This window comes from Capricornis sumatraensis, chromosome 1, assembly GCF_032405125.1.
Source record: "Capricornis sumatraensis isolate serow.1 chromosome 1, serow.2, whole genome shotgun sequence".
Classification (NCBI taxonomy): domain Eukaryota; kingdom Metazoa; phylum Chordata; class Mammalia; order Artiodactyla; family Bovidae; genus Capricornis; species Capricornis sumatraensis.
In genome coordinates this window covers 101,968,285-101,991,669 of record NC_091069.1, presented here as the reverse complement: position 1 = coordinate 101,991,669, position 23,385 = coordinate 101,968,285, and the positions used below count along the sequence as shown (strand labels likewise).

The 23,385-nt window shown below is 36.8% G+C and overlaps 1 protein-coding gene across 2 annotated transcripts in view; it reads right to left on the bottom strand.

Annotated features, from left to right (window-relative positions):
* TSGA10 (testis specific 10) overlaps positions 1-23,385 on the bottom strand; it is a 56,384-nt gene that overhangs the window by 27,416 nt on the left and 5,583 nt on the right. The window contains exons 6-9 of one of the 2 annotated variants that reach the window (XM_068980015.1): positions 9,451-9,566; positions 7,051-7,205; positions 3,338-3,393; positions 2,077-2,245 (exon numbers count right to left, since the gene is read on the bottom strand). In XM_068980015.1, the coding sequence (XP_068836116.1) occupies positions 2,077-2,245; positions 3,338-3,393; positions 7,051-7,205; positions 9,451-9,566 (496 nt within the window). The remainder of the gene's footprint in view (positions 1-2,076; positions 2,246-3,337; positions 3,394-7,050; positions 7,206-9,450; positions 9,567-23,385) is intronic. The other variant, XM_068980022.1, reaches the window with a different exon arrangement.

The following is a 23,385-nucleotide window of genomic DNA, read 5'->3' as shown; positions in this document are numbered from 1 at the left end:
GTACATTCTTATGCACTGTTGGAATAAATGTAAATTTGAGGAAAGCAAATCTGTGATCTTCTACCTGGTGATGTATTAAGAGACATTTTTAAAAGCTCATAGAAACAAGAAAGACAAATCTGCTGCTTTTTGTTAAAGGTAAGAGATGGATACATTGGTATTCACTATGCTCATGTCCATTCAGAAGGTTTCTTAATTTAAAAATGACACCTCATAAGCGTTTGATTCCACTTGAAAGCAAATCTATAAAATCTAATGAAAAAGAATGTCTACTAAGGAATTATTTGCTATGTGACAGTATTTATTCATTAGGTGAATGATGCAATAAATAACAGTATCCACCTAGTGGTAAAACCGCACAGAATATTATATACCCATGAAAACTTTTGGAAAAATTTTTAGTAACAGAGAAAAATGTTAATGCATATTTGAAAAAAATCAGGATTAAACACTAAAAACATCTCAATTTGTTTAAAATCATGGTATTGAGCAAGAAATTATTTTACGGCTTCTGTTTTCCAAATCTTCTATGATATGGGTTTTTTAACAACCTACAGTCCACAGAGGGGTCCATATTCTACATTTGGGCCCTATGACCCAAACATTTACTCTTGAACATTTGTATATTGTTATGGTAATAATTTTCTTCTGATTATAGAACATGTTTATTAAGGTATAACAAACAACTATGATTTTATAGTAAGCTAATAACAGTTACAAAATATTTATCAAGTGATAATGCTAGATGCTCCAAGTTCTTGCTAGGCATACTCTCGTCTACTCTCCATTTCCACAGTTGATATGATCACACAGCCAGGAGGGGGACTTGCACTCATGTGAGTCTTAAATACTTCACTCTGTTGTCTCCTCATGTAGAACAAAGCATAATGTAAAGTGGTATGTGGTTTTATCTCAGCTACATTAAAAAGGTCATGTGAAAGACAGAATAAAATTTTTAAACTATATTGAAAATCAGTTTAAAAAATGTTAACAGCATATAACTGCATGGTAAAGATGAAAGCTTTTCATCTAATTTTCATAAATATTATTTACAGTTAGCTTTAGCCTATTTGCTTTAGCTATAAATAGAGCACACAAAAGTAGATTCTATCAATTCACATCTCTTGTTTTTATTGCTATTAACTTTTAAAAATTAAACTTTATTTTAAAAGTTTTAGACTTAGAGAAAAGTTATTAAAATAGTATAGAGTGGCCATATAGGCTATACTCAGTTTTCTCTATTATTAACATCTTATATTAGTATACTACATGTCACAATTCATGAACCAATGTTGATAATTATTAACTGAAGTCCATATTTTATTCCTATTCCTTCCATTTTTATGGAATGTCCTTTTTCTGTTCCAGGATCCCAGTGTTCATTAACTTTTGAACAAACTACTTTAACACTTCACACAACTTTTAATAATTAACAAAGCCTGGCATCTTTATATCTGATCATGTAAATTATTTAACAGTTTAAAAACACAAACTTTTATGATGCAAACTGAGCACACTGCGAGCAGCAGCGACGTGAAGGAAATCATCCCTATTGAAGACTCTCAATGGGGGAAGAGAGCTTTCAAGGGAAATTTTCCAAAGATAAAATTAAAAGTGATACTGATAATGAGAGCTCTTGATAAAACTGAACTGTACTGGCTTAGAGAGGAACTAATTATAAGAGAAATTGTCCTAAAAAGAATCACAGTTCTAAAGAGGACCAAATAACGTGGCATGATCAATATACTCATATTAATAGTCCATCAAATAAACCTACTCTTTTCTTAACCATTTGTGAAGGTTATCTTCATTTGCTAGTTTTTCCAATATTTATCCTTCACTGAGGAAGTACTTCCTAAGATTTAATACAAATGTTACACCCTGTTCTCTCTTTTCTCTAATATTTAACTGTATGTTTGAAAATTTCATTTAGAAACCACATGGCATATTCTATGTAATAAAGATTTTTTAAATGGCTGGTTCCAAAGCCTGAGCTTTGCTATGAAATGAAATGAGGGCTGTGGCTCAGAAGAAACATATCCTTCTCAGAGAAAAAGATTCTGGGAACAAGTATACCTGGTTTTCTTGCTTAGCTTTAGCAAACTGTTCTTGGAGATTGTCATTCTCATGAGCCAAGATGTCCCTCTCCCTGGCTATTTGAGCCAGCTCATCATTTGTCTCATCCAACTGCCGGCGCATTCTGGAAATGTCTTGTTCACACATAATGAGGGCCTCAGTAGACTGTCTATTCCACAAATCAGGCAGTACATGAGAAGAGACATTTTACCGAAACAGAATAACAAATTTTCATGAGACAGAAGATAGCGTGAAAACATTTAAAGAGTTTTGAACACATTTAAATTTCCAGGAATAAATACTGCAAAGATAGTGCATTGAAGCTTCTCTGTGTTGCCAACATTACACTATGAAAAAGATGCCAAATAAATATACACAGTAGTCAACAATTTGTTACAGATTCAAAAATTCTGATGCTCACGTATAAGAAAGTCATCGCCCTACCTCTAGATGCTGGATGCTCCTCTTCCTCTGCCCTTGTAAAAATGAGTGGTTCTCAGGGCTTTACCGGTAGCCTCCTGATTCTTCTCATGCCAGCCCTTCTTTCTCTCTGACAGTTCCTATTCCTATCCGAGGCTCCGAACCCTATCTACACTCAGACAACTCTGAAATGATCACCCGTGCCTCAGCCTCTTCCTTACACTCTAGACTCTTATATTTGACTGCTTACTAGACATACCTACAAGAAGGTCTTGGAAACTCTTCAAAGAAAAATCTTTTTCCATGTAGGTTCATTATATCTAGTATTCATCACTAGCATTTGGCATTTTCCTAGATTCTTTCCCTCACAAACACCACACCCCTGTCCCTCAACCTCCCAAGCCCAGTCTCTCATCACCTATTCAGCCTGTGCAATCTCTCTGACAAAAAGAATCTCATCAGCCTTTAGTGATTTCTCACTGCCCACAGGCTCATCTGTCTGTGTCACAGGCCTCTGCCTGCCTGCCTAGCCTCTCCTTCGTTTCTCTCCTTATGCTTTGGGTTCCAACATATTCACCTACTTGTCATTCCAGAGATTTTTGAACCCCACTTGTGGTTTTCTGTGGCTCTTTGCTATTCTTTCTATCTTGAATGCTCTTCTCTTTCCTATCTTTGGCAAACACCAGATCTTCCCTTTACTTTCTCAGACTCAGGCCTCCTTTCAACATTAGAGAGCTAGCATCTTATACATAGCACTAAGCCCCTTGTTTCTATCTTTGTACCTAATACAGTACTTTGCTCTAAAAAGAGTGGTCAAATCTTTCTTGAGTAAGTGATTTACCTTGATGCCTGTTCCATCTCAGCAATGATATTCTTCATGCCTGAAATGGTCTTTTCCTTGAAAAATAATATGAGTATTAAATACAAAATTATCTTAAACTGTTATTTCTGTTAAAAGTGAATATATTAGAAGAATTTCCCACCTCCTTTTTGATTTACAGTTGTTTTTAAACACTTGTGTTCTATTCTTCTTTGCTACACTTTAAAATTAATGCTTAATATATCAATGTGAGTATATGTACTGGATAAAAACAATTGATTTTGCTCCTCAAAACAAAGACTATACTTAGGTATATTGATATGAGATCATCACATCAAATACCATTAAAAGATATTTTGTGCAGTGACCCAGCAACAGAAGAACCCCTTAAGCACCCTGTTTTAGGAGGAAACCCAATGATTTGGCACTGGGTTCTCTACTGGAAATAGGACTGATTTACTTCATGTTATAAAACCCAGGAAAGTGAATCATGTAAAACTAAATTTAGTTATTAAGAATAATGACCTTGACAAAGTACACTATATATATCAGTCATCAACATCACCTTGAAAAAGCTGTTACAGTGGGATTACTTATAGAAGTGTACTATTGATTTTAGGTGTAAGCTAGTAAGCAGGCCTAAAGCAAAAGTGTAAGAAATAATTATTTCTATTTTTCTTTTTTAAGGGTGTGGAAAGGGAGTAGAATTAGTGGAATCAATCAAGACTGAGATGAGGGGGACTATCTTAATGCCATCAATACCATTTCCAGATGTCCTCCTTTAAAAAACTAGCTGATCCTGAACTAGTAATGGATACTATACATAGATACTTAGCACTAACATAAGTCCTTAAAAAGTAGACAAATTATTCTTCCACTAAATAACCAGATTTCACTTTGCCTTTAAAATTTTCAAATCCTAGTAACCAAGCAACAAGACGAAAATTAAACCTGCATTTCCCAGCCAGTGCTGCTCCTACCATCAGAGACAACTCTGTGTGTGTGTTCCTCCTTTACTCATGTGTTCCTCTCTAGGGTATTTTTAGCTCTGGTTGCACAGATTCCATATCTGGCCATAATGGATCCTGAAGTATGGTTAAAATATCCATTAGCAAAACTGTTAAACCCCTTAAAGAATCACAGTCAATGGAGGAAAAACTCAAAGAGAAAATACTGCTTACTACGGAATATTTACAAATGCTTTGGAAATACAACTTAACACACTTCTAAATAAATTCTGAAAAGCTAACTGAATTTCTAGTATTTCTGACAGCTATTACTTGGTTAATATTTAAACTAGGCTTATAAGCCTAAAAAGATCTCTCTTTTATCAACAGAAATTCTTTGAAAGATTCTCTAAAAATACTGCAAAAGTATTCAGGGCAAACAAAATTACTGTATAGAATCCAATAACATATCCTCCTAGACTATTTTTCTCTTAATGTGACCCTAATAGTACCATTTCTTAAAATTTATATCATTATCAACTTGATAATCCTTGTATAATCTCAATATATTTGTCCAATCAGAGACATAGATTCAAGTTAACTGTTAAATTCAACCTGGACAGGGTGGTCATAAATCTACTCAGAAAAAAGAAACAAACTAAAATTTTATACAAATAATTCTGACTTTTATGATTCAAAAATCTGTGAGCTTGCTATTGAATTTTCTAACTTTAATTGGTATCAAGCAGTAGAACAACTTTTAAAAAACTATGATTACCAGACAAAATTCACTTTATTCACTATAATATAGACTTTTCCATAGTAATTACTTTTCTGATGTAATCTCCAGATTAAACTAATAAAACTACTATTATTCACTGAAAGGTATTATAAATTCAGCTCTGTAATATCACTGTATAGAACATTTCCTCTTTTGAATGTGTAACACTGTTTTCCCTTCATAGGATGGATGTGTTTACATTCATAATCCTATATAATACTCAGTTTTGAAATGGACTTGCAACTCAATATTCTTTGTGAAGGCGAAGATAACATTGGTACAGTTAGCAGAGTAGAAGATGTGAATTAATCAATCAGACGTTTCTAGTTAAGCCAAAATTCACTACCTCGTGTACTGTGATAGCTTCAATTATGCGCATGATATCCCAATCTGTTAACTCCAATTTTCTCTCCACACCTTAAAATCGAAGAGTCAACTCATGTCACAAAGGCATGCTGATAACCTTCCTCACTAAGCTTGCTCTGTGTCCTGTGTTTCCTGCTTCACGCACAGGAACTAGTCATTTGGCTCCTAAGTCAGAAAGCACATCCTGTCAGTCTTGCTTCCTAAAGAGAGCTGTTTCTTTCACGGGCACGGTCACTTCCTATACAGTCCTTATCCCTTTACTCCTAACTAGTGTCCTGTCACTACTCTCATTTCCCTACAACCCACTTTTTACATGGATTAGTAAGTGACAGGATAATGCTTTAAAGATCCAATTGTAACATTTCATTTACATGATTTCAATGATCCTCTACATCCATGATGATGGTATCTAAACTCAACATCTCATGTATTTTTGATTTGTTGCTTGTCTATCCCATCTTATCTTTTACCCCCCTTCATGCCCCATACTTCCCTCCTTGCACTCTATTCTCTGGACATCCTAAACTATCAAGAAATCTCACCACATTCTCTGATGAAAGCCACTGGGCTTCCATATAAGTTGTTCTACTTGTTTGGAGCACCTTTTCTCTAAACAGTGCTCTACCTGTCTGGATCACTCCTTTCTCTAAATCTTTTCCTGGCTAATTCCTAGTCATCTTTCAGGGCAGTATAAGCACCATCACTGTGTGGAAGGCTTCCTAGATCTCCTTCCTCCCCTAATCCACCCCCGGGCCTGAATCAGATGTTTCTGCCAAACTTCACTCATACATTATGCATGTGCCATTATGGCGCTTGGCATATTCCATCATAACAGCATCTTTCTTTATCTTGCTTTGAATTTTACCATAGACCTTTGGAAGGTATGCCCACTCAGCCCCAGTTTCCAACATAATACCTGGTACATGTCCATAAATATTTGTTGAATAGATGGATGGGTGAACGAGTGAATGGACTAGCTCCCTTAGAGGGAAAGACCCTCTAAGTCAGTTAGTGCCCTTAGAGAGGGGAAAGACCCTAAGCCAGGGATGCTGCCTTTGCTTAAGACATTTGTAGAAAACAGCTTAGGAATTGCCTTCAGAATCAGTTTATGAGCTAGAAAGGGGGTCAATATTTCAATGACAAATAAAACACCTTTATTTGTCATTGTTTGAACAACAAAACTGTGGGATGAAGTTTATCACCCAACTTTTTCACCAGTTCCATGCGATCTACTCTCAAAGGCTGAAGATGATGGAGAAACACGCTCCTCATTTTGAATATAAACTTCATTATATTTATGAAATATATTGCCTCCCAAGGTGGCTACTTGAAAATATAAGTTCTGGTGTGCCTTTAAAAAGAAATCAGTTTCACTGCTTTTTTAAAATTATGCTTTACATTCTGAGATGTTTGAATTAGTTATTGTTAGTAAAAGTTGATCAGAAATTGATGAGAGAAAAATTTATTTAAAAATATTAGCTAGTGAATTTGAACATATATTTCCTAAGACTATCTTGAAATATTTCAAAATTAGATTTAAAGTTTCTCCTCTCTAGGGAAAAAAAAATTGGGAAAATCCTATTATTTTATTCAGATTCAAGTTCAAACATTTCTTTTAAATCACAGTTCTCAGAACATACTTTCATTGCCAAACTCTCTCCAAGGGATGCAATATTCTCAGATTTTTTATCCAAACATGCTTGCAGGCATTCCTTTTCTTTAGCCAAATCATTGAGGGTTGCACCAAGAATGCTGATTTCTTCTCGCTGGGCAATACTTTGTCTTGTAAAATTATCTAAATGTGTAATCATAAAGGCATTGTTTTAAACAAGATAAAATTTTTTCCAGTTCAAGCAGAGTGAAGTACTTTTCAAAGTAAATTCTCCTATATTATATTCAATGACTAAAGATAAAATACTCTATCCCAAATTTTAAAATGGCTTTTGTTGTTAGTGATTAAAAATGAAGACTAATCATTCTAAATGACTTGTAAATGAAAAAGCACAATTAACACATTTGAATTAGAACAGCAAAGGAAAGTTCTATATAACAAGTTCTCAAAGTAGAATGTGTGGTGGGAGAGGGGAAGGTGTGTGGAGGAAGTACATGGAATGTTGATTTTTTTTCTCTCCTAATCTCACCTTCCTTTAGCTTCGAATCACTGTTGCATATAAATTGGTAACTACCAGATCTTAAAAATACATTCAGTTAAGTCATCATCGGAGTCAAATATCTTCTAATATTCTGATTTTTTCTGCAGCACTGTTATAAACATTCCTAGAAAAAAATCATCCCAGGAAGTCTGATTTGCTTTGTAAGTATGCTGGAATGCCAGTGTCAGTGTTGAAGTCTTGTATAACTGGTACAGAAAAGTGGTTTTCAAATGGTGGTTTCTCAACCAGAACCATAAGCATCACCTGGGAACTTGTGAAAAATACAAATCCTTAGGTCCCATGCTAGACATACTGAATTAGAAATTCTGAGTGGGCAGAGCAATTTATGTTTCAACAAGCACCCTGGGAAAGATACAAAAGCCCTGGCATATCCTGCCCCGAGGAGCCCGGCTCCAGTGAGCTTAGCTCTCCTGAAGTTTGAGGAGCACTGGTCTAGACCATCTCTACCCAAAGAAACTCAGTGTGACTAGACCACTAGGTAAATGACTGCCAGGGCCACCCAGTGCAGCACTGAGAGCAGAATTCCATACCACAGAGGGTGATGTATGCAAAAAGGATGAATCCTGTTTCTTTTCCAGGCAAACCGCTTGTTTGGGGTGTTCCGATATCTGAGTTCATTCCCATTGGCAGAAAAAACACTCTAAGCCAGTTCTAGAATCTCCTAGCTTAAAAAAAAAGTCAACCCCACATCCCATTTGTGCTACCACCCCATTTTTCTGCTACTCTTAATAGCCAAACTTCTGTTTGACTTCTGTTCTCTCCTGTCTCCACCATCTCATTTCCCAATCATTCCTCAGACTACTCCATCTTTCACATCTAACACTATAATTCAAACTTTTGGGGGACTCATGTTTCCAAAACCCCCAATGTGTCCATCCAATCAATATTTTTTTCATTCTCATCTTATTTTGCGTCTCGAAAGTATCTGACAATTGATCATATTCTCCTTTCTAAAACATATTGCTCTCTTGCCTCCCCAAATGACACTCACTTCTGGGTTTTCTTCCTACTTCTTTGGCTCTTCTTACTCAGTCCTGGATCCTCTTCTCATTCTCTACATTTTCCCTAGGTGATTTCACGGTTTTAAAATATCATTTACATGCTGATGTGTCCTAAATGTATATCTTTAGCTTAGATTTCTCTTCTGAGATACTAACTTATCTATTTACCTACTTACCCTACATTTTTACTTGAACTTAAAATCCAAAAGTGAGTTCCTCAATATTCTCCTTTTATATTTTCTTTTAACACTTTCTACCTCAGTAAAAAGCACCCTACCCCACCTAATTGCTTATGTCAGATATTTTTGATCTGCATAATAGCAAACCTTTAAAATCTTATTCAGTTTTAAAATGAGCACTTTTATTGTCCTGACCAAAATTTTAATTTAAAGTTATAAGAAGATTAAGTTATGACCATATTTTCATAAAGAACACTGGTAAGAAACAATAATAAGAGACTTCATAAAAATATTTTTTTCTATAAACTCAAATGAACTACAGATATATCCAAATCTATGTATACTTTCTACCAAAAATAGTAAACGTGTAATACATTTCATTACAACAGCTATGGGCATGACATAATATAAAAGCTTATAAATTTAAAATTGGTCATCATAAATTTACAAAGTACTGTTACTTTGTTTAGCTATTCCTTCACTGAAAAATATGAAGCCATGTCTAAGTATTTATGGATCTAAGTTTAAGTAAAATATTTTACTATCAAAGAAAAATACATATTCTCATGATTTTTGACTAAAACTTTTAAGGATCTATTTCTAAGTTTCTCTACGTTATAACTGAAGAGAAGAAAACTTTTTTTTCCAGACTTAAAAAACAAAAAGGAACATCAGCAAAAACTCACCAATTTTTTCATCCAAGCACATAATTTTCTCCTGAGTAAGCTGTAGCTCATATTTTTTCTTAGCAAGGTGTCGCTGAGTATCAGAAAGATCTTTCTCTGTGTTTTCATATAAAAGTCTGTAAACATTTTAATAATAAAACTAATTCTGAAATTTTATGTTTTATCAACTTTTTAGTGTATTTAAATCTAAGAACTTTTAAGGAAACTAATGCACATTTTTTGTTCTTAGTATTTTCGTCATAAAAACAAACTATAGGAGGTTTGAAATATAAAGGGTAAAAGGGGATACTCAATCTACCACTGTAACATAAACAACTTTAGTATTCATTAGTATTTTTTTGCTTTGCATAAAGTTACCATAATCTAAATTCAAACCTGAGTTCAGATGTTTTTCACCTACATTCAATCTTTAACATTTTTCAGTCTTATAATTTAGCCCTTCGAATTATCATTTTCTGCTGAAAAACTTTATATGAGCAATAGCCATTTGCTTTCAAGTAAATATAACCATTTACTTAAGTCAGTCAGTTCAGTCAGTTCAGTCGCTCAGTTGTGTCCGACTCTTTGCGACCCCATGAATCGCAGCACGCCAGGCCTCCCTGTCCATCACCATCTCCCAGAGTTCACTCAGACTCCTGTCCATCGAGTCCGTGATGCTGTCCAGCGATCTCATCCTCGGTCGTCCCTTTCTCCTACTGCCCTCAATCCTTCCCAGCATCAGAGTCTTTCCCAATGAGTCAACTCTTCGCATGAGGTGGCCAAAGTACTGGAGCTTCAGCTTCAGCATCATTCCCTCCAAAGTACTCCCCTGATATTAGACATTTGGGTTCATTTCAGGTTTTCATTAGTATAAATAAATCTATAATGAACAGTATTTCTCTGAGTCCACAAACCCTTACTAAGTATGTAGCAGGCACTATGGTGAACTAGATGGGCAGGGACCCTGCTCTCATGCAATTCATAGTCAATAAACAAATAAGTAGACAGACTATAATTTCTGGAAATATGGAAGCTAGATAATCTGAAAGTCCTCTCACCACAAAACACACATACTAAACAAGATGTAAGACGTATCCTTTAAAATGTATAGCAAAACTCAGAACAATCTGTAAGAGAAGTCCCTTGGTGCCAAATCAGAGTAGTAAGTCTATGAACTGATGTCATATCAGCTATGGTTGGGGTTTACCTGTCTCAGTAGCTTAGAGTCTTGTCTTTTAACTCAGAAACAGAAGATGAGGCCACAAAAATGTCTGCCACACAAGTTTTAGAAATAAGATCCCCCCACATAAAGCCACTAAGAGCTACACTATTAGTGGAGAGGCCAGACTAGAGGAAGTCAGCTTCCCAAACATTGCTAAAGCAGGGTAACAAAAATAACTAAACATCTTCGTTGGGCAATCTCAATCTCAAGATAAGAAATCAAAATAAAATCTGGTTCCAGGATGGTAATATAATCTAGAAAACTTGGTGGAAATACACATAAAAGTTTTCTGGCGGGACATGACTTCAACTCAGGCACAAACCAAACCCCAGACAAGGGTCTGTTGAAAATAAGCTCACAAACCAACACAATATTGTAATTATCTTTCAATTAAAAATAAATTTTAAAAAAATGAGCTCACAATTCAATCTTAAAAACATACTAAGAAACAACCCAAACTTAGTGGGAGTCAAAAGACACACAAACTAATTAGATCTCAAAGAACTTCAGATTATAGCCTTATTAAACAGAAATTTTAAAATAATTTTAAATACTAATACATAAAAAATGTAACACAAATTCATAATAAAAAGAGCCAGCAGATTTTAAAAAGAACCAAAGAGAACTTCAGGAAATTAAACTAAAGGCATTGAAATAAAAATTTTAAAAGGACATCAAATGACAAGGTTAAGAATAAAATAGATACAGCTAAAGAGACAATTAGTAAGCTAGAAAAAAAGCCAGGTTAGAGAAAATTATCTATAATAGAGCACAGATAAAAAAGACAGAACAAATACAAAGGAAAGTTTAGGAGATATAAACAACAGAATGAAAAGGTCCAATATTCACCTAATAGGGATTCCAGGAAAGAACAAACACAATATTCAAAGAAACAATGGCTGATATCACACATGAACTCTCACACTAAAGAAATATCAATAAAAAACATGAAAACCAGCTTTAAGGGAATGTAAATCATAGGTAGAACAGAAAACAAATCTGTATCTAGTAAATGGGGGAGGGTAAAAGGACTTAAAGGGAGACAAGATTTCTACATCAACAATGCAAAAAAAAACTAGGCAGAATCCCTAAATAGACACTCCTCTAAAGAAGACATACAGATGGCCAACAGGTACATGAAAAGATGCTCAACACTGCTAATTATTAGAGAAATGCAAATCAAAACTACAACCAGGCATCATGTCAAACCAGTCAGAATGGCCATCACCAAAACCTCTACAAATAATTAATGCTGGAGAGGGTGTGGAGAAAGATGAATCCTATTACATTGTTGCTGCTGCTGCTAAGTCGCTTCAGTCGTGTCCGACTCTGTGCGACCCCATAGACAGCAGTCTACCAGGCTCCTCCGTCCCTGGGATTCTCCACGCAAGAACACTGGAGTGGGTTGCCATTTCCTTCTCCAATGCATGAAAGTGAAAAGTGAAAGTGAAGTCACTGAGTCGCGTCCAACTCTCAGCGACCCCATGGACTGCAGCCTACCAGGCTCCTCCGTCCATGGGATTTTCCAGGCAAGAGTACTGGAGTCAAGATATGTTTAGGAGGGTTTTATACCAAAGCCCAAAGGGGCTTAGGTTATAAACTACCTGATGTACTTTTTTTGAATGGTGATTTTGGAGCTTAAAACCAACTCTTCTGTGCACCCTCAGGAGCTGTTAAAAATCAGGGTTCTGGCATATCGTGCAATTCTCCTGATTTCTCTTTAAGGTCTTATTCTCAAAACAAATTCCCACTTGGTTCTCAGACTGCACTCCCCATCAGTGCTCAGTTGTACACACTTTGCCCAGTTCTAAGGAAACACTCACTCAGAGACACTCAAAATAATGCTTTTATAGATAATTGTTTATAATTAAGTAGATTCTCCAGAGAAACTCACACTAGAGAAACAGAAAATTCTACAGATGACAGCACTCATAAACCAAGCTACAGTGTATAGTGATGGCGTTTTATAGTTTTCATTCAGCATTCTACCAAATGATATAAGCAAGTTTGATAGCACAGACTGAAATTTATGCTTTGCTACCTCAGAATGACTCTTAAGACTTCAAATTCAAAATGAGAAATCTGTACCTATTATAAAACTCAGTCCACAGAATAGAATGCTTCCTTCACAAAATGACATAATCAGAACCAAATGATAGATTTTTAGAGTATTTTGGAAAAACGTCTTGACAGGTAATTTGTCTGACCAGAACTCAGATAGTGAAGGTTCTCAGTATAACATTAATATGGGATCTGACATACAGTTGCCATCTCTAGCTCAGAGTCCTATTATAGATTTTGGTTGCTTCCAAATTTGGGCAATTATATTAAAGCTGCTACAAACACTATGTGTAGGTTTCTGTGTGTACATGACGTTTTCAACTCCTTTGGGTAAATATCAATAAGCATGATTGGTGGATCATATGGTAAGTGTATGTTTAGTTTTGTATGAAACTGCCAAATAGCTTTACAAAGTGACTGTACCACTTTTAATTCCCATCAGCTCCTGTTGATCTACATTCTTACCAGTATTTGTTGTGCTTCCAATTTTGGCCATTCTAATAGCTATGTTTTAATATCTTGTTTTAATTTGCATTCTCAGATGATATATGATGTGTTGCATCTTTTTATATACTTATTTGATATCTCTATAACTTCTTTGATGAGATGTTTGTTAAGGTCTTTGGCCCATTCTAAGTGGGTTGTTGCAAAATTCAAAAAATCCTTATTGCAAAATTCAGACTTAAATTGAAGAAACTCGGGAAAACCACTAGACCATTCAGGTATGACCTAAATCAAATCCCTTACGATTATATGGTGGAAGTGACAAATAGATTCAAGATATTAGATCTGATAGAAAGAGTGCCTGAAGAACTATGGACTGAGGTTTGTGACATTGTATAGCAAGCCGTGATCAAGACCATTCCCAGGAAAAAAGAAATGCAAAAAGGCAAAAATGGTTGTCTAAGGATGCCTTACAAATAGCTGAGAAAAGAGGAGACGCTAAAAGCAAAGGAGAAAAGGAAAGATATACCTATTTGAATGCAGAGTTCCAAAGAATAGCAAGGAGAGATAAGAAAGCCTTCCTCAGTGATCAGTGCAAAGAAATAGAGGAAAACAACAGAATGGGAAAGACTAGAAATCTCTTCAAGAAAATTAGAGATTCCAAGGGAACATTTCATGCAAAGATGGGCTCAATAAAGGACAGAAATGGTATAGACCTAACAGAAGCAGAAGATATTAAAAAGAGGTGGCAAGAACACACAGAAGAACTATACAAAAAAGATGTTAATGACCCAGATAATCATGATGGTGTGTTCACTCAGCTAGAGCCAGACATCCTGGAATGTAAAGTCAAGTGGGCCTTAGGAAGCATTACTACGAACAAAGCTAGTTGAGGTGATGGAATTCAGTTGAGTTATTTCAAATCCTAAAAGATGATGCTGTGAAAGAGCTGCAGTTAATATGCCAGCAAAGTTGGAAAACTCAGCAGTGGCCACAAGACTGGAAAAGATCAGTTTTCATTCCAATCCCAAAGAATGTTTAGACTACTGCACAATTGCACTTATCTCACACACCAGCAAAGTAATACTCAAAATTCTCCAAGCCAGGTTTCAACAGTACATGAACTGTGAACTTCCAGATGTTCAAGTTGGATTTAGAAAACGCAGAGGAATCAGAGATCAAATTGCCAACATCTGTTGGATCAGTGAAAAAGCAAAAGAGTTCCAGAAAAACATCTATTTCTGGTTTATAGACTACGCCAAAGCTTTTGACTGTGTGGATCACAAGAAACTGTGGAAAATTCTGAAAGAGATGGGAGTACCAGACCACCTGACCTGCCTCCTGAGAAATCTTTATGCAGGTCAAGAACCAACAGTTAGAACCGAAACAGACTGGCTCCAAATTGGGAGAGGAATAGGTCAAGGCTGTATATTGTCACCCTACTTATTTAACTTATATGAGTACATCACATCATGCAAAACACCAGGCTGGATGAAGTACAAGCTGGAACCATGATTGCTGGGAGAAATATCAATAACCTCAGATACACAGATGACACTACCCTTATAGCAGAAAGCGAAGAAGAACTAAAGAGCTTCTTGATTAAGGTGAAAGAGGAGAGTGAAAAAGTTGGCTTAAAGCCAACATTCAAAAACCTAAGATTGTGGCATCTGGTCCCATCACTTCATGACAAATAGATGGGAAAAAATGGAAACAGTGAGAGATTTCATGACACTTGCTCCTTGGAAAAAAGTTATGACCAACCTAGACAGCATTTTGAAAAGCAGACACATTACTTTGCCAACAAAGGTCTGTCCAGTCAAAGCTATGGGTTTTCTACTAGTCACGTATGGATGTGAGAGCTGGACTATAAAGAAAGCTGAGCACCGAAGAATTGATGCTTTTGAACTGTGGTACTGGAGAAGACTCTTGAGAGTCCCTTGGACTGCAGGGAGATCAAACCAGGAAATCCGAAAGGAAATCAGTCCTGAATATCCATTGGAAGGACTGATGCTGACCCTGAAACTCCAATACTTTGGCCACCTGATGCAAAAAACTGACTCACTGGAAACAACCCTGATGCTGGAAAAGATAGAAGGCAGAAGGGGATGAGAGAGGATGAGATGGTTGGATGGCATCACCAGCTCGATGGACATGAATTTGAGCAAGCTCCAGGAATTGGTGATGAACAACGAACTGAGTGAATGAACTGAACTGAAGTGAGTTGTTTCTTATTATTGAGTTTTTTAAAAGCCCTAAATATAATTTGGATGTGTGTGTTAGTTTCTCAGTCGTGTGTGACTCCTTGTGACCCCATGGACTGTAGCCCACCAGTTCCTCTGTGCATGGGATTCACCAGGTAAGAATACTGTAGTGGGTTGCCATTTCCTTCTCCAGGGGATCTTCCAGATCAGGAATCAAACCTGAGACTCCTGCATTGCAGGCAGATGCTTTACCATCTGAGCTATAACCTATCTATTACGAAGGTACAATTGATGTATAATATTATATATTTCATGTGTATAATATAGTGATTCACAATTTTTAAAGGTTATATGCCATGTATATCTGACTTTATTTGGGGGGGCTCCAAAATCACTGCAGATGGTGATTGCAGCCATGAAATTAAAAGACACTTACTCCTTGGAAGGAAAGTTATGACCAACCTAGATAGCATATTCAAAAGGCATTACCTTGCCAACAAAGGTCCGTCTAGTCAAGGCTATGGTTTTTCCAGTGGCCATGTATGGATGTGAGTTGGACTGTGAAGAAAGCTGAGTGCTGAAGAATTGATGGTTTTGAACTTTGGTGTTGGAGAAGACTCTTGAGAGTCCCTTTGACTGCAAGGAGATCCAACCAGTCCATTCTAAAGGAGATTAGCCCTGGGATTTCTTTGGAAGGACTGATGCTAAAGCTCAAACTCCAATACTCTGGCCACCTCATGTGAAGAGTTGACTCATTGGAAAAGACTCTGATGCTGGGAGGGATTGGGGGCAGGAGGAAAAGGGGACGACAGAGGATGAGATGGCTGGATGGCATCACCAAATCGATGGACATGAGTTTGAGTGAACTCCGGGAGTTGGTGATGGACAGAGAGGCCTGGCGTGCTGCGATTCATGGGGTTGTGAAGAGTCGGACATGGCTGAGCGACTGAACTGAACTGATATCTGAATTATTTCACTTAGCGTAATACCCTCAATGTCCATTCATGTTGTTGCAAATGGCAACATTTCGTTCTTTTTTATGGTTGAGTAGTATCCCATTGTATGTGTGTATATATATATATACACATATATTTATACACCCATCTTCTTTATTCACTTGTCTGTTGATGAGTAACATTTAGGTTGTTTCCATATATTGGCAATTGTAAATAATGATTCTATGTACATTGGGTTGCATGTATCTTTTCAAATTAGCATTTTTGTTTTATTCCGATAAATACCCAGGAGTGGAATTGCTAAGTCATATGGTAGCCCTATTTTTAATTTTTTGAGAAACCTCCATACTGTTTTCCACAGTGGCTACATCAATTTCCATTCCCATCAGCAGTATATAAGGGTTCCCTTTTCTCCACATCTGGCCAACATTTGTTATTTGTGGTCTTTCTGATGATAATCATTCTAACAGCTGTGAGGTGTTATCTCATTGTGGTTTTACTATGCATTTCTCTGATGTTTAACATTTTTGAACACTTTTCCATGTGCCTGTTAGCCATCTGTATGTCTTCTTTGGAAAAATATCCATTAAGTTCTTCTGCCCATTTTTTAATTGAGTTGGTTATCTCTTTAAAGTTAAGTTGTAGATAGCAGTTCTTTATCAGAGGTGTCTTCAGCCAACATTTTCTTCCAGTCTGTGGCTTGTCTTCTCATATACTTGATATCATGTTGAGCAGAGTATTAAGCCTTCAATTTTTTTCCCCATTTTTTTTTACTGGAGGCTCAGGTGGCACATGACAGTTCATAACATGGCTTCAGAGGTAGGGAGGAGCAGGGAAACAAAAAATAAACTGGGGTGGGAAAGAAAAACCACCAGGAGGAGGGAAGATCTGGCTGGTTCCTTCTCAGCCTGATTTAGGGGAGGGAGTAGGTGCCTCTGAACAACAAGGATGGATCCCTTCCTTCAACCCTTGGTAGGGGAGAGAGGAAAAAAAAAAAAGCAAAAGGGTGTTGCTTTGGCCCTCCTGAGTCTCAAAGAAAGGAGGGAAAAGCGAGTGTTTTGATGTCATGAATTATGGGAAAGAGGAGAAAGAAGTGCTGGGTAGGATACAGGTCAGTGGGAAAAACTGGCAGATACCAGATGGTGACTCTGGGTGTCCTTTGAGTTGGAATCACTCCAGTATGGTGGCTGGGGGGTCCCCACTGTTGATGGGTGCTGAGGTCTCTGGGGTGGTGGGCTGCCTCGGTCCCAGGGACCGCTGCAGTCTCCGCTGGAAGTAGGGGCAGTTTCATGGGCGCTGGGGCTCAGGTTGGGAGCTGTCATGGGGCCTTGGCTGGGCTTGGTCTCATCATCCCCACCTTCTGTGGTGGCCTGCTGGGGTGGCCTGGGGTGGCAAGGCCCTTAGTACCTGGGTCAGAATCTGGGTGGGGGTATCCGCTCAACCCCTGCTGCTGGTCTCCTCCAACGGGGCTGTCTCTTTGGGTTCTATGCCATCCGTGCCCTCTGTGGGCTGCTGCTGGTTGGGGGCCAAGGGCCTCACACGAAGCACTGTCAGTAGAAGAAGGGTGTGGGCTCCATCGTCTGGGCCACTGCCCAGAGTCTTTGGCATGCTCCCCTTTGCTGCCTGGCTCTGTTCCGCCCGATCGAGCCTCTTAAGTCTTCAATTTTAATGAAGTAGAGTTTGTCAATTATTTCTTTCATGGATTGTGCCTTCAGTATTACATCTAAGAAGTAACCAGCATGCCCAAGGTCATCTGGTGTGCTTCTAAATTTTGGGCTCTGGCCCATGTCCGCTGCAGCTGCAGATGCCAGAGGCGCTGAATGTCTCCACTGTCCCGTTTCTGTTTCTCTTCTTGACAGCAGGCTTCCCTACATCCTCCTCTTCAGGCCTGCTTTCCTCAATTAACCAAAAAGAATCTGCCTGCAACACAGGCGACCCAGGTTCAGTCCCTGGGCAGTGAAGATCCCCTGGAGGAGGGCATGGCAACCCACTCCAGCATTCGTGCCTGGAAAATCCCATGGACAGAGGAGCCTGGCAGGCTACAGTCCATAGGGTCGCAAAAATCGGACACAACAGAGTGACTAACACTTTCACTTTCTTTCACTTTATCTGATAAAAACATGACCCGAAATATATAAAGAAATCTTACAGTTCAACACTAAGTGGATAAACAATTGAAAAATTGGGCTAAAGATCTAAATAGACACCTCATCAAAAATACACAGATGGCAAGTAACAATATGAGAAGTTCCACATTATCTGTCATTCGAGAATTGCAAATTATGACAAGACATCACTACACACATACTTTAATGCCTAAAATACAGAAATTTGACAATAATAAATGCTGACAGAAGGTCTCCTTCATTCCTTTTCATGGAAATGCAAAACGGTATACTCACTTTGAAAGTGAGTAGTTTCATATTGGTAGTTTCTTACAAAGTTAAATGCAGTTTTACTATATGATTCAGCAATTGTGCTCCTAGGTATTTACTGAATTGATCTAAAAAATTCTGTTCTGGGGATTCTCTGGCAGCCCAGTGGTTAGGACTCCGCATTAACACCTAGTCGGGAACTAAGATCCTGCAAACTGTGAGAAGCCAAAATAAAAATTTAAATAAAAAAATAAAAACTTCTGTCCACACAAAAACATGCACATGAAAGTGTATAGCAGCTTTATTTACAACTGCCAAAAATTAGAAGCAACCAAGATGACTCTTAATAGGTGCATGGATAAACACACTGTGGTACATATACATGATAGAATATTATTCAATAAGAAGAAATGAACTATCAAGGTATGAAAAGCACATGGATGAACCTTAAATGCACATTACTAAGTGAAAGAAGTCAGTGTGAAAAGGCTATGTACTATATGATTTCAATTATATGACATTCTGGAAAAGGCAAACATTACCTCAGCCAGGCAACTGAAGTCAAAATCAACAGTGATAAATCACATTGATAAGATGTACTCATGACATCTGAATATCTGTGTACTCGAAAATGGCACCTTACTACTGTGACCTCTCAAAAATATAACCCAGTCTAACCACGAGAAAGTCATTAGACGAACCCCAATTGAGAGACATTCTACAAAATGCGTGATCAGTATTCCTCAAAACTGTCAAGATCATCAAAAACAAGGAAAGTCTGAGACTTTCATAGCCAAGAGAAGCCTAAGGAGACAAGACAGCTAAATGTAATATGGTGTCCTGTATGGGATCTTGGATCAGAAAAAGGACATTATGGAAAAACTAAGGAAATCTGAATAAATTACAGACTTTAGCTTATTAGAGTGTATCAATACTGATCAGCTAATTTTTTTAACAAATGAACCATACTAATGCAAAATGTTAATAACAGAAGAAACTGGGTGTGAGGTATGTAGGAACTCTGCACTGTTTTCACAAATTTTCTGTAAATCTAAAACTGTTCTATAATACAAAGTTTTATTTTTAAAAATTTGTATTTTCATATATAAGCAATAAGCAATCAGAAATTAAAATTCTAAAATTCCATTTACATCAGTATCAAAAAGCAAAAAATATTTAGGGATAAATTGACAAAAATAATACAAGATCTATACACTGAAAATTATAAAACATTATGAGAAAAATTGAAGATCTAAATAAAGAAATGGACAGGAGTTCCCTGGTAATGGTCCAGTGGTTAGGACTTGCTGCTTTCATTGTAGTGGCCCAGGTTCAATCCCTGGTCCAGGAACTAAGACCCCATGAGCCACTAAGCATAGCCAAAAAAAGAAAGAAATGGAGAGTGTTCATGAGTAGGGGTTTTTCACCAATTCCAAACTGCCAAGGCTTTTCTGTTTATACTATGAACCTGATTCTAAAATTAAACAAAAATGCAAGGAACCAGAATATCCAAAACAACTTTAAGAAAGAACAAAGTTAGAGGACTAACACTACCTAATTTGAGGACTAAAAAAAGTAATCAGGAAATGTTATACTGGCATCAAGACATATAAATAGATCCACCAAACAAAATAGATACTCAAAAAATAGACCTTCACATATATGGACAACTGACATTCTACAAAGCTACAAGACAATTTAGTGGAAAAAAGGAAAGCTTTTCAACAAATGGTGCTGGAACAATTGGATATTCATATGCAAAAAAAGTGAACTTTGAACTACACCTTCTACTATATGCAAAAATTAACTTAAAATGGATCATAGATTTAAATGTCAGAACTGAAACTAAAAAACTGCTAAAAGAAAATCCAGGAGAAAAATTTCGCCTTAGGCTTGACAATTTCTTTATAAGAATACAAGGGCTGGAAATAAATTTTTAAAAAGCAGTAAGTTTCACATAATCAGAAATATTTTCTCTTTAAAAGACGCTTAGGAAAATAAAAAGGCAAGCCACAGACTGGGAAAAAATATATGCCAAACATATATTGTACCTGACAAAGAATTTATATCCAGAATATAGAAAGGATTTTTACAACTTATTAGTACATATAACTCAATAAAAGTTTGCCAAAGTTTTGAACAGACACTAAAGAAGATATATGTATGGCACAAAATGACATGAACAGATGCTCAAAATCACTAGTTATTAGAGAAGGCAAATCAAAACCACAGTATATACCTATTAGGAGGGCTAAAACCAGAAAGATACTGTGTATAAAGTATTGATGAGGATAGGTAACAACTGGCACACTCATACACTGCTGGTGAAAATGTAGAATAAAACAGTACAACCACTTTGAAAACAGTTTAATCGTTTTTTCAGAAGTTAAACATACCTCCATCATATAACTCAGTCACTCTAGTCTCAGGTATTTAGCCAAGGGAAGTAAAAGCACACATCCATATAGAGACTCATATGTGTATGCTCATAATAGTTTCCATTATAGTTCCAGGTTGGAAACACGGAAATGTTTATGTGGTATATCCATATAATGGAATACTACTCAGCAATAAAAAGGAGTAAACTACTGATTATATGTGAAAACATGGATAAATCTCGAAACAATTATGCTGATGAAAGTAGCCCTATAAAAGAATATACACTGCATGATTTCACTTATATAATAACATTTTAGAAAATCCAAATAAACCTCTGTGACAGAAAGCAAATCAGTGGTTGCCTGGGGAAGAGGATAGGCAGGCATGAGAAAACTTTGGAGAGTGATGGACAGGGCCTCTATCTTGAGTGTGGTGATAGCCTTACAGGTACGAACAAATGTCAAAACTTACCAGACTGAACACTTTAAGTATGTGCAATTTTTACTATGTGTATGTCAATTACACTTTACTAATAGCGCCAGAAGAAAACAAATGTACACAAAGCCCTCAAAATTATTATATATTTATCTTTTAGAATATTTTTAATAAACCACTAAAATGCTTTCAAAGAACTTCCAACTACATGCAAAAATATTCATGGTATGGGATTAAGTGAAACTGGCCAAATATATAACTTAATATAGGATGATATAAATTACATAGAAAGCTTATATACAGACGTAAACACTTCTGGCTAGAAAAACGAATCTATTTTACTGCATTTTCCCTGGGCGATGGAATTATGGGTGATTTAAATTTCTTGGAAACTTTTTCTCTATTTTTCAAGGTTTTCTTTGTTGTTCTTATTTTATTATTATTATTATTTTTATTTTACCTGAACCTGCAATATCCTTTCAAGCAAGAGAGTAAAAAATAAATGAAGGGCAAAGTGAAAGACAGCCTTCAGAATGGGAGAAAATAATAGCAAAAGAAGCAACTGACAAAGAATTAATCTCAAAAACACACAAGCAGCTCATGCAGCTCAATGCCAGAAAAATAAATGACCCAATCAAAAAACAAACATTTCTCCAAAGAAGACATACAGATGGCTAACAAACACATGAAAAGATGCTCAACATCACTCATTATCAGAGAAATGCAAATCAAAACCACAATGAGGTACCATCTCACACTGGTCAGAATGGCTGCTATCCAAAAGTCTACGAACAATAAATGCTGGAGAGGGTGTGGAGAAAAGGGAACCCTCTTACACTGTTGGAGGGAATGCAAACTAGTACCGCCACTATGGAGAACAGTGTGGAGATTCCTTAAAAAACTGGAAATAGAACTCCCATACGACCCAGCAATCCCATTGCTGGGCATACACACCGAGGAAACCAGAATTGAAAGAGACACATGTACCCCAATGTTCATCACAGCACTGTTTATAATAGCCAGGACATGGAAGCAACCTAGATGTCCACTGGCAGATGAATGGATAAGAAAGCTGTGGTACATATACACAATGGAGTATTACTCAGCTATTAAAAAGAATGCATTTGAATCAGTTCTAATAAAGTGGATGAAACTGGAGCCTATTATACAGAGTGAAGTAAGTCAGAAAGAAAAACACCAATACAGTATATTAACACATACATATGAAATTTAGAAAGATGGTAATGATGACCCTGTATGCAAGACAGAAAAAGAGACACTGATGTAAAGAACAGACTTTTGGACTCTGTGGGAGAAGGCAAGGGTGGGATGATTTGAGAGAATAGCATTGAAACATGTATATTACCATACGTGAAACAGATCACCAGGCCAGGTTCGATGCATGAGACAGGGCGCTCAGGGCTGGTGCACTGGGATGACCCTGAGGCATGGGATAGGGATGGAGGTGGGAGGGGGATTCAGGATGGGGAACACATGTACACCCATGGCTAATTCATGTCAATTTATGGCAAAACTACTACAATATTGTAAAGTAATTAGCCTCCAATTAAAACAAATAAATTAATTAAAAATAAATAAATGAACGAAGGGAAAGAATTTGAGTAATTCTCTGTCCTGACAAGTGATTCCAATGCATCAGTACGTACCACAGACCCTTGAAAGACCAAAGAGGCGACTTTGGGAATTTGTATATTAACCAAGTATTATCTGTAGACTAAATAATGTATTTCACACTCTCATGAACTATTATATTTTTCATATGTTCATAGATACACTGAAATTCAACCTGAGTGAATGTGTAGAATTTCTGTTTCTCACGTCAATAGACACTGCAAGTGAAACTGCTAACATGGAAGTCT